We start from the raw sequence: 12,232 nt of genomic DNA on the forward strand, positions 1-12,232 counted from the left end.
TCTGAGACAATATCTCACTGTCACCCTGAGTAGAATGCTGTTGCATCATAGCTCACAACAACCTCAAACTCCTGAGCTCAAGTGATCCTCTTGCCTCAGCCTCCCTAGTAGTTAGAACCACAGGCCTGTACCACTACGCCTGGTTAGTTTTTCTATTTTTAGTAGAGACCAGGTCTCACTCTTGCTCAGGCTGGTCCCAAACTCCTGAGCTCAAACAATCCACCCACCTCAGCCTCTCAGAGTGCTAGGATTACAGATGTGAGCCACCTCACCTGGCCTATTTATCTCATTTTATTCTTTTTTTTTTTTTTTGAGACAGAGTTTCATTTTGTCACCCTCGGGAGAGTACCATGGCGTCACAGCTCACAGCAACCTCAAACTCTTGGGCTTAAGCAATTCTCTTCCCTCAGCCTCCCAAGTAGCTGGGACTACAGGCACCCACCGCAATGCCCAGCTATTTTTCAGAGACAGGGTCTCACTCTGGCTCAGGTAGGTCTCGAACTCATGAGCTCAGGCAATTCACCCACCTCGGCCTGCCACGTACTGGGATTACAGGAGTGAGCCATCCCGCACTGCCCTATCTCCTTTTATTCTGACAACACTGGGAAGGGGGTACCACCACCATCCCCATTTTATAATGGGGAAACTGAGTCTCAAGAGAGGTTAAGTCACATAGCTTTAAGAAACAAAGCTGATAATTGAATTCACGTCTGGTGGCTCTATGCTGAGGCACTTTTCTCTTGAATGATTTTGCGAAAGCGACAGGTCTGGATCACCAGCATAGACAGCACAGAGGGGAGCAAGGCAGCAGGCTTTCAGAGGTCAGACTTGCTCTAGGTCCAGAGGCTACAGCGGCAGATCAGGCTAAGAAGTTAGCACTCACCTTCCTGGCCGTGTTTGCGAAATGGGCCCCACAGCCCTTGCAGCTTGGTTCAGAGCCTGTTGGGGAAGGGAAGGAGCTGTACCCAGGGTTGGAATAGGCCTGCGTCCTGGCTCCCTGGGGTGGTGGGCCCTCGTCAGGCTGTCCATCCAGGCAGAACCAGTTGCAGCAGGTTGCCCACATGATAAAATCTGGTGCAAGGGAGAAAGGGGGAAAAGGTCAGAGGTAAGACACACCTCTACTGCCCTTTCCATCCCTGACGGCCCTAGTGAGCAGTGATACTCAACCCACAGCCACCACCAGAGTCAAGGGGAGGGCAAGTTTTCAGGGACCACACATTTCTTGCTGCCTCCTCTACCACCGCAGTTGCTGTTACACAGAAGAGATGAGTACAGACACTTGGTCTTTCAGGACGAGACAGGCTGCCAAGTTGGCATACTACCTTTAAAAGATTGTTGACCCCTGGTTGGTTTCTTTTCTTCTCCCCCCGACCCCCACCCAAGCTGTCACCCATGGTGTCATAGCTCACAGCAACCTCCAACTCTTGGGCTCAAGTAATCCTCTTGCCTCAGTTTTTCTATTTTTAGTAGAAATAGAGGTCTCACTTTTTTGCTCAGGCTGGTCTCGAACTCGTGAGCTCAAGCAATCAATCTGCCTTTGCCTCCCAGAGTGCTAGGATTACAGATGTGAGCCACCAGCACCCAGCCTTTTTTTTTTTTTTTTTTTTTTTTTTGAAACAGTCTTACCCTGTGGCCCTGGGTAGAGTGCCATGGCATCAGATGGTCCAAAGTGAGCTCAAACTGCTGGGCTCAAGAAACTCTTTTGCCTCAGCCACCCAAGTAGTTGGAACTTAAGGCACCTACCACAACACCCAGCTAGCTTTTCTATTTTTAGTAGAGACGAGGTCTCTCTCTTGCTCAGACTGGTTGGTCTTGAACTCCTGAGCTCAAGCAACCCACCCGCCTCAGCCTCCCAGAGTGCTAGGATTACAGGCATGAGCCACCACGCCCCTGATTAGGTTTAATCTGAAATCAAACTTCAAATAAAAATATTTTTCTTACCTTAGCAATTACAAATGACTCAACCCCCATTTTATCTAGGCATATGGGCTTATCTTTACAGCTCAGACAAACAAAACTTTATCACAGAGACACACAGACGTACGATTCTACACTTACAATGACCATGGGGAAGACGTATTAGTTCTTTTATATAAATGAGAGGCAACCCAGACTTAAGCCAAAATACATAGCTAATACATAGCTAACACACATCGAGTTGAGATTCTAAGGAGCCACAGTGTCCTTTTCCCTATGCCATGTTCCCGTTTCCCCTCCCGCCAGCCAGGAGAACTAACTCTTCTTACATCTGTACCTCCAATTCAACAGAAACGTCTATCACAGCCTCTAATGTAGTTTCTCCAACGGAATAGATCTGCTCTTTCTTTGCTCCCACTAAGCCATAAATTCCTCTGAGGCAACTACTACTTCTTATTCATATCGGTTCTGTACCTAAGCACTGTTGTACACACAGCAGATGCTCAACAAGTATCTGCTTCCTCGCTCCATCAGTGCCTCTGTAGGCTCATTAAGGAGTCTGCAATTATTATTTGCATCTTACGCATTAAATACAGGTACTGGAGACAGAGCTGATGATTTTTATCACCACGGAACAAAGAAGTTCCAAATCCTCAAATGTCAGAATAACCTAAAGATTGTAAGAAGGTCCATTAAAATGCACTCACTGCTGGGTTTGTGAGTATGCTTTTCTTGGTATTCTGAGACAGTCAATATGGACATTTTGAGGCTAAATTCTCTGCTTACAGAGACAATAGAAGAAACATTTAGTGTCATTATTTGCTAACCATTTCACGCAAGAGAATCATCTGCTCCTGACTCATTGTTCTAACAGAGGCACTTTCACAGTTCAAAGATGTGGTAAGCTGGAAGAATCCAAGAGGCCAACTGGTCCAACCCTGGTCATTTTATAAAGGAAAAGAATAAGGCACAGCAAGGGGAAGTAACTTCTTGGGTCATAAAAGTTACAACATTAGGCTTCCTGACTTCTCTAGGTTGTTTTGAGCTTTCCCACACTGCCTCCAGTGCCCCTGTGATACAATTCATTTCTTCTGCAGGGGCCTCTGTTTAACACCTGTCTGCCCTACTTGCCCATGATGCCCTATGAAAAAGGGAAAATAATGGTCTTAACAGACCCCAGGTAGCAGACGGCTCAGTAAGAACCATCAAATGAATGAATCATATACAATATTTAAATCTTAACCAACTGCTCATTCATTCAGTTTCTAGCACATCAAAAACATTTCTTTCAGGCGGCGCCTGTGGCTCAGTCGGTAAGGCGCCGGCCCCAATACTGAGGGTGGCGGGTTCAAACCCGGCCCTGGCTGAACTGCAACCAAAAAAAAGCTGGGCGTTGTGGCGGGCACCTGTAGTCCCAGCTACTTGGGAGGCTGAGGCAAGAGAATCGCTTAAGCCCAGGAGTTGGAGGTTGCTGTGAGCTGTGATGCCACGGCACTCTACTGAGGGCTATAAAGTGAGACTCTATCTCTACAAAAAAAAAAAAAACATTTCTTTCTGACTCAGTATTACTTGTCTGAGACTCTACATTCCCGTAAGAGAAAGACCTAATCTGCCTTACTTGCAATCAGAGTTCATGTGGGATAATGCAACAGAGGGCTGCACGCGGTGTATGTACGAGAAAGTAAATGAGTTCTTTGTGAGCAAGAGAAGGGGGTCAACAGAGGAGTAGCAGCCTTCTGAAATAGGAATTTTATCATTCTCTAAATCACTTGTTGATAGATACATCTGAGAGTGTGTAATAATAAAAAGAACACAGGGGCGGCGCCTGTGGCTCAGTGAGTAGGGCGCCAGCCCCATATGCCGAGGGTGGCGGGTTCAAACCCAGCCCCGGCCAAACTGCAACCAAAAAATAGCTGGGCGTTGTGGCGGGCGCCTGTAGTCCCAGCTGCTCGGGAGGCTGAGGCAAGAGAATCGCGTAAGCCCAAGAGTTAGAGGTTGCTGTGAGCTGTGTGATGCCAGGGCACTCTACCCGAGGGCGGTACAGTGAGACTCTGTCTCTACAAAAAAAATAAATAAATAAATAAAAAGAACACAGGATCTGCAGTCAGGAGGCCTGGGTCCCAAGTCCTGCTCTACTACTCCGGGCTGTGTTACCTACCACTCACAAGCCAGACCCTTTCTGTTCTCTATTTTTCTCACCTGGACACTCTGTATGCTATAAAGCACTAAATAAATATTAGTTGTTATTATCAGCATTATAACAATGCCTTTGACTATAATATCTCTGGAAGGCAAAGCTACAGAGTAAACCTACAAAGGTCACCACAATTAGCTTTTGGCTTTCTGAGCTTGTTTTGTACAAAGCTGTAGGTGATTCACGAACTTCTCTACTCATGCACGAGGGCACGCAACCTTTACTGAAGCCAAGACCTTGCTGTTTCCAGTGCTAGGTGAGGAAGGTAAAGTAACTACCCTCAAGTTGTTCATGGTGAACTAGGGAACTAGAAATGTAAAAACCAAAACTGAAACCTCAGGGGATCAGTGCTTTCACAGAGGTTTTTACAGTGTATATTGGTAGGGGGAGGCTACAAAGCTAGAAATGATCAACTCTATTGGGGCAGGGGTGGGAGAAGCAGAGAAGTCTTCTCAAATGAGATGCCACAGATCCTATCTCAATATGGAATAAGTGGGAATTTACCAGGAACTCAAGGGTAGAAGAAATATTCAAGAAAAACAAAAACAAATAGTAAGATCCATGGCATTAAAGAAACTACAAAATGTTTACTAGGTCACTGGATAGGGGTGGGGTAGATGAGGGGCCAAACAGTAAACAAGGAGCCAGGTAAAACCTCGTTCTCCAGAGTAAGGAAACTGGACTTTATCCCGTATGTAATGGGACACAATTATGGGGTCTTGGCAGTCAGGTTTTGTGATCTCATCTGCGTGTTAGACTAGGCACTTAATGGCAGTAAGCGACATGGGGACAGACAGCAAGGGCTGGGTTGGAGGCAGGAAGTTGCAGCAGTATCATTGGCAAGATGTGCAGATGGGCAAATAAGAGAAAGGGGCAGGGTGATCTCTGATAGAATTAGCAGGATGTGTCAACAAACTGAAGGAGGTGAGAGAGGAGGAGAAACGGGAGTACTCTAGGACGTATCCTGGGGTCTCTGAATTATGCAAGAGGATCAGACAGTAGAATTAGCCAAGCACGGCAGCATGTGTCTGTAGTTCCAGCTACTCGGCAGGCTGAGGCAGAAGGATTGCTTAAGTCCAGGAGTTCAAGGCTGCAGAAAGGTATATAATTGTGCCATTGCACACCAGCCTGGGCGATAGAGCAAAACCCCATTTCTTAAAAAATAAAGTAAAATAGGGCGGCGCCTGTGGCTCAGTGAGTAGGGCGCCGGCCCCATATGCCGAGGGTGGCGGGTTTCAGCCCCGGCCAAACTGCAACAACAACAACAACAAAAATAGCCGGGCGTTGTGGCGGGCGCCTGTAGTCCCAGCTGCTTGGGAGGCTGAGGCAAGAGAATCGTGTAAGCCCAGGAGTTGGAGGTTGCTGTGAGCCGTGTGACGCCATGGCACTCTACCCAAGGGTGGTACAGCGAGACTCTGTCTCTACACACACACACAAAAAAAAATAGCCAGGCGTTGTGGCGGGCGCCTGTAGTCCCAGCTGCTTGGGAGGCTGAGGCAAGAGAATCGTGTAAGCCCAGGAGTTGGAGGTTGCTGTGAGCCGTGTGACGCCATGGCACTCTACCCAAGGGTGGTACAGTGAGACTCTGTCTCTACACACACACACAAAAAAAAATAGCCAGGCGTTGTGGCGGGCGCCTGTAGTCCCAGCTGCTTGGGAGGCTGAGGCAAGAGAATCGCCTAAGCCCAGGAGTTGGAGGTTGCTGTGAGCCGTGTGACGCCATGGCACTCTACCCAAGGGTGGTACAGTGAGACTCTGTCTCTACACACACACACAAAAAAAAATAGCCAGGCGTTGTGGCGGGCGCCTGTAGTCCCAGCTACTTGGGAGGCTGAGGCAGGAGAATCGCCTAAGCCCAGGAGTTGGAGGTTGCAGTGAGCCGTGTGATGCCACGGCACTCTACCGAGGGCGATAAAGTAAAACTCTGTCTCTACAAAAAAAAAAAATAATAATAATAATAAAGTAAAATAAAAAGAGTGGAATTATTGACTGAAATAAAGCCCTTAGAAGGAAGAATGGGGGGAGGTGCAGGAGAGGCAAGGATGGGCTAAGATGAGTGAGACTTTGTCAAGAATGCCAAATGCCTGACGGACTTCATTTTAGCAAAGTGTCAGTGTGATCTTTCCTTGAGCAGTTTAGGAAGAAAGAAGGTGACTGATAATCATAGGCTGGAAAATGAATGAGAATTCACAAGATTCCAAGGATAAATTATTCCTTCAAGAAACCTAAGTACGAAAGGGAGAGAAAGGCAGTTGCTGGAGAGGATCCAGGGTCACTAAGTGTAGGCATATTCATAAATTGCCTAGGAAACCCCCCAAACAAAGAGATTGCAGAGGAAGGGAAGCTGGCAATAAGCGATGAGAGCAAAACCAAGGGCCGGAACAGAGAAATGCGATCATGTGATCAGGTTAGGGGGTCAACTACCCCTGGGCAGGGGAAAGTCGTTCACCAGAGAGTAGAAGGGGGTGAAGGCAGATGTAACCAAAGACAAGTTTATAGCATTAGCATCAGAAAAGTGAAAGAATTAAATAAAAAGGAAAAGGGGAGAAACCCAAACTTTTCTTCCACACAAGGAATCTACAGGTTCTGAATTTTTTCTGAGAAGCATCTTGGCATAAAATGAGTAGACCCACCTGGTAAGGCACAGTGAGAGGGGAAAAACTGGAAAGCTGTATATTGTTGAAATCCACGTGTTTTAACAAGCACTCAGGATGCACCAGCTAAGTGGCTGGCACTGGAGATACTGAAAGTGATTTCCACAGGGGACTGCGGTGGGGAACACACCACAGCTCAACTTGGACTTCTTCATTAAGCTCTTCCTTAGCTGGGAATCAAGAAAAAATATCTTCCTCTACACTATTTTCTTTCTTTCTCTTTTTTTTTTTTTTTTTTCTTGAGACAGATGTCGCCCTCTGTAGACGGCTATAGTGTCACAGCTCACAGCAACCTCAAACTCTTGGGCTTAAGCGATCCTTGGCCTCCCAAGTAGCTGGGACTACAGGCACTTGCCACAAGGCCTGACTATTTCTTTTTTGTTGCAGTTTTGTTGTTTAGCTGACCCAGGGTGGGTTCGAACCCGCCAGCCTCGGTGTATGTGGCCAATGCCATAACCACTGTGCTACAGCACCGAGCCTCTCTGCACTAATTTCATTCTCTCAACTTCAGTTCTAACCTGAAGTGCCGCCTCCAAGCATCTCTGGAAGAAAAGCCATTGGCCTGTTCAAGTATTTGACTACTTTAAAAAAAAAATCAATGTGGTACTGTGAGAAGACTTGAAATTTGCCATGCTGTTGTCCCATAGCCTCATGTTTAGGGATATGTATGTGGGCGGGGGGTTACGGTGGGAAGGCACAGGCTGGGCAGGGTGTCTCATGCCTGTCATCCTAGCATTCTGGGAGGCCAAGGCAGGTGGATCACTTCAGTTCAGGAGTCTGAGACCAGCTTGAGTAAGAATAAGACACCATCTCTACTAAAAACAGAAAAACTAACCAGGCATTGTGGCAGGTGCCTGCACTTCCAGCTACTGGGGAGGCTGAGGCAAGAGGATCACTTGAGCCCAGTTGTTTGAGGGTGCTGTGAGCTGTGACAATGCCACAACACTCTACCCCGGGCAACAGAGTGAGACTCTGTCTCCAAAAAAAGAAGGGAAGGAGCAAGTAGGTAACAGGTCTCTAATGCTATATAAAACACCTTAGACCTGCTCAGTCTAACAGCAGGTTCACCAAAGTTAGCAGGCTACGCTTTTACTGACAGATATTTAAATAGCAAAAAAAGAAACATCTCCTAATCTGGTCAGTTAGTACTCTCCTGCCAAACTAGAAAGCCCTAAACCTAAATAACAACTATATTCGGGATTATTTCTGGGGGCAGGGCAGAAGGAACAAGTTTATAATTTTAATAATGCCAAATACTTTCCTCTTGGGAATATTTTTTTTTCCCTCAGCCCTAAATAGACACACGTAAGTGGCAACTCAGTGTTTTACTAAATACTGAAAGTGGAACCAGTAAAGAATTCTCCCTCTGGTAGTAACTGAAAAACTTCACTCTCTGATGTGCTAACCTCCTTCTGATCTTGAAAGAAAATTATTATCAAATCTTCACTGAGGGCTTAAAAATTCCTTCCCAAACTCTCCTCACCCTCTTCTGAAAAGACAGACTTGACAATTTAATCTTCGAAATTCTCAGTATCAGACTGCTCTTCTACTGAGCTCATTTGAAACCAAGCTCTCCTTTTCCACTCTCCCTAAAGGGGAGGAAAAACGGGAGATACAAGCTGGGGATAAATAAGAACATTTTCTATGCCCTATGGAAGAACTCTCTGGGATGAGGCCAGGGCAAGCTAGCACATGGGAAATAATATTGTCGGCTTGGTACGTTCGCTGGTATTTCTTGGGAGACTTAGCCCTACTGAACAGGAACATTTTAGTGTTACTAACAAGGTAAAGATAAATTACCTACTTCAGGTGGGCTGAGTACAGTCATAGAGGCAAGAGGGCAGATAATGTGATTTCTACCTATTAAGTCCAGGATTCACAGGTAATGTTACAACACTTCACTTGTTCACCTGCTTGAGGCAAATCATCTAAAGTCGATCAGTGGTTATCATGGGCTTCCCCAGGAAAGGAGGGAGGAGTTGAAGGATTGGGGCTGGTTTGCAAAATCTCCAAAACCACCTTGTAAACCTCTGAAAAGCAAGGAAATAAAGTTCCCAAGGTTCTCATCCAATCTGTTCTGTTTTTAATTAACTGCTCTGGGCACCAAGGCACTTTTGCAACAACAGGCCTTACACAGATGCGTAGACAACTACATCCTGGAATCATCACATTTCCAGTGAACCCACTGGATGGCACTTCACAAAACTCCTTTAACATACCAAATTAAAATGCCGCCCCCAGCCTCAAAGATGTACCTTTTCTGACAGGGCAAATCAGAAAATGTCTGATTACAAGCTTCACCGAATCATCTCCAGCTTACTGAGGGTGGTACCACTACTGTCACTAATGTATTCCTAATGGTTAAAAGCATCTATATCGTAAGTGCATAAAGAAAAGTATCCCAGGTTATGGATCATTAATTCAGAACAAGCTTAGCTTCATCATGTACATTATCCTTAAAAAGCAATTAAAGTACAACTGCAATGGTTTTGAAAGGAAATGCTATGAAAAGCCTATCAATATGGCTTAAGCTAAGCCTCTCTGAAAAAATGCTAAGTAATTATGTATTTGGAGAAGTGAAGAAGAAAGTGGAAGAATTCTCCCCTGGAAGAATGCATCTTATTGGCCAGGCACTGAGCTATCTCATGTGACCCTCACAACAATTCTGGTGAAGTGGACTAGTTCTTCCCATCTTCAGGTGAGAAAACCAAACTTCAGGGGAAGTGACTTGCTGAAGGTCACAGGTGAACGGTAGCAAAGCCATTTGAACCTAGGTCACTCAGACCCTAAAGCTTACGCTCTTAAGTAGTATTACTGATTTTCCAAAAAAAAAAAGAAATCCGTCTACCCTGTGGTCCATTTCCTCTTAACTTTTGCTCTCCCTCTCAATGGGAACTTTCCTGTGAGCTGAGCATATAAGCACTCTCCAGGATCTCCCAGGTTTTAAAAACTCTTTCTTGTTATAAGGTAAGCACAAATTACAACCATAGCATGTTACCACCAGATACCCATGGGAATGACTAAAATGGAAAAGAGATATTAGCGCGTGTTGGTGAGGATGTAGAGCAACTGGAACTTCATGCTGCAGGTGAAAGTGCAAACAAGTACAACTGATTTGGAAATTTACACACACACATTTACTTCCATGGCTTTGCAACCCCACTTCCAGGTATATGCCCAACAGAAATATGCTGGCCAAAAGAAGTAAACAGTAATGTTCTTGGAAGCACTATTGTAATAACCCTGTCGGGAAACAATCCAAGTACGCAGCAACAATAGAAGGGAGGAGTAAATTACAATTCTTAAAGCAATGAGAATAAACAATACAGATGACTCTTACGGTGATGAGTGAAAGCAGTGGGAACAAACGAACACATACTAAATTATTCCATTTATATAAATTCAAGAGCAGTCAAACTAATCTGGCACTTGAAACCAGGATAGTGGTTGTTCTGGGGTGTAGAATAGTAGATGAAAGGTGGCAAAAGGGAGCTTCTGGTAACATTCTCTCTTAGTCTGTGTGATTACCCAGATATGTTTACTTTGTGAAAATTCATCAAACTGTACATTCACTATATATATACTTCTCTAGTTACATTTCGATTAAAAATTGAGATGAGAAATTTTTTAAAGCACCTAGAATATATGTAATTTGTTTAAAAAAAAAAAACCCAACCCCTGGCTCAGCACCTGTGGCTCAAGCAGCTAAGGTGCCAGCCACATACACCTGAGCTGGCGGGTTCGAATCCAGCCTGGGCCCACCAAAACGACAGTGACGGCTACAACCAAAAACTAGCTGGGCGTTGTGGTGGGCGCCTGTAGTCCCAGCTACTTGGGAGGCGGAGGCAGGAGAATCCCTTGAACCTAGGAGTTGGAGGTTGCTGTGAGCTGTGATGGCACAGCACTCTACCCAGGGTGATAGCTTGAGGCTCTGTCTCCAAAAAAAAAAAAAAAAATCCAACCCCATTTTGACCCTACCGTTTCCCTATCCCCAGTGAAGTTCCTTTTCTGTTCTCCTCTAAATCAAAATTCCTCCAAACATTTGACTTCATTTCCTTAACCTTTCATTTACACTTCAACCTTCTCATCTAGCTTAACCCAACCATTCCATCTAATCTCTTTTCAAGGTCACAGAGGGATTCCAAGTGGCCAGATCTAACCAGCACTTCTCTGTCCTCATCTTACTCCACCTCCCAGCGGTGCTGGACACAGCAACCCTTCCCTCCTCCAATCACTCTTCCCTCTAATCGTCGCTTACCTTCCACAACTCTGCACCCTTGACTTTCTTCCTACATCAAAGCCACCTTGCTGGCCCTTCTGCCTTCCCTTTTTTTTTGAGACAGAGTTTCACTATGTCGCCCTCAGTAGAGTGCTATAGCGTCACAGCTCACAGCAAACACCAACTCTTGGGCTTAAGCGATTCTCTTGCCTCAGCCTCTCAAGTAGTTGGGACAATAGGCACCTGCCACAACGCCTGGCCATTTTTTGGTTGTAACTGTCATTGTTGTTTGGCAGGCCTGGGCTGGATTTGAACCTGCCAGCTCTGGTGTATGTGGCTATGCCTTAGCCGCTTGAGCTACAAGCGCTGAGCCCCCTCTGTTCTTAAATGCTGTGTGTGTCCCAGCTATTGTGAGCCACCCTTTTCCGTGCACCTCAGGTAGCTTTTTTTTGAGACACAGTCTTACTCTATTGCCCTGGTAAAGTGCTGTTAGTGTCATTGCTCACAAGCAACCTCAAACTCCTGGCCTCCCAAGTAGCTGGGACTATAGGCACCCACCACAATGTCCAGCTAAATTTTCTATTTTTAGTAGAGATGGGGTCTCCCTCTTGCTCAAGTTGGTCTCCAACTCCTGAGCTAAAGCAATCCACCCACCTGGGCCTCCCAGAGTGCTAAGATTACAGGAGTGAGCCACTTCACCCAGCTACTTAGCTACTTTAAACACCAATTTCCTTCCTAAATTCCTACCTCAATCTCCCTTGCCCCTGACAGTGGGCTAAATCATCATCTTTTATCTACTACTTACATTCCTCAGCTCAAGCCCTTTCGATTGATGTTTGTTCCTTCCACCTGGACTATCCTCCCCAGAACTTCACGTGGTTGGCTCCTTCTTGCCATCCAAGCATCAGCTTAAACATCGCTTGCCAATCTCACACATAGCACTTGGTACCAGCTTATTTTATTTACTTATTTGTGTACTGCCTTCCCTAACTAGACTAGAAACTCCATGAGGGCAGGGACTTTTTCCTCTCAAAAATAAATAAAAATCCCCACTCCTTACATGGTTAAACTTCTCTTTGGGCACAGTCCCCCTTCCTGCCTTGTCCTCTCTCGTGCCTCTTCTGCTATCTTCAGCCTTTAGCTCTCATCTCAAATGTCACCTATAAGGAGTTCTCCCCAGTCATGCACACAGGTACTATTAGAATCTTCTATTCTGTTTGTTAATGTCCAAATGGGCAGGAGCCTGGT

The 12,232-nt window shown here is 45.6% G+C and overlaps 1 protein-coding gene across 9 annotated transcripts in view; it reads right to left on the minus strand.

Moving 5' to 3' along the window:
• RFFL (ring finger and FYVE like domain containing E3 ubiquitin protein ligase) overlaps positions 1 to 12,232 on the minus strand; it is an 86,524-nt gene that overhangs the window by 22,545 nt on the left and 51,747 nt on the right. For all 9 annotated transcript variants that reach the window (XM_053570993.1, XM_053571000.1, XM_053570996.1 and 6 more), the window contains one exon: positions 884 to 1,071. In XM_053570993.1, coding sequence (XP_053426968.1) covers positions 884 to 1,063 — 180 coding nt within the window. In that variant the 5' untranslated portion in view covers positions 1,064 to 1,071. The remainder of the gene's footprint in view (positions 1 to 883; positions 1,072 to 12,232) is intronic.

Source organism: Nycticebus coucang, chromosome 18, assembly GCF_027406575.1.
Source record: "Nycticebus coucang isolate mNycCou1 chromosome 18, mNycCou1.pri, whole genome shotgun sequence".
NCBI lineage: Eukaryota > Metazoa > Chordata > Mammalia > Primates > Lorisidae > Nycticebus > Nycticebus coucang.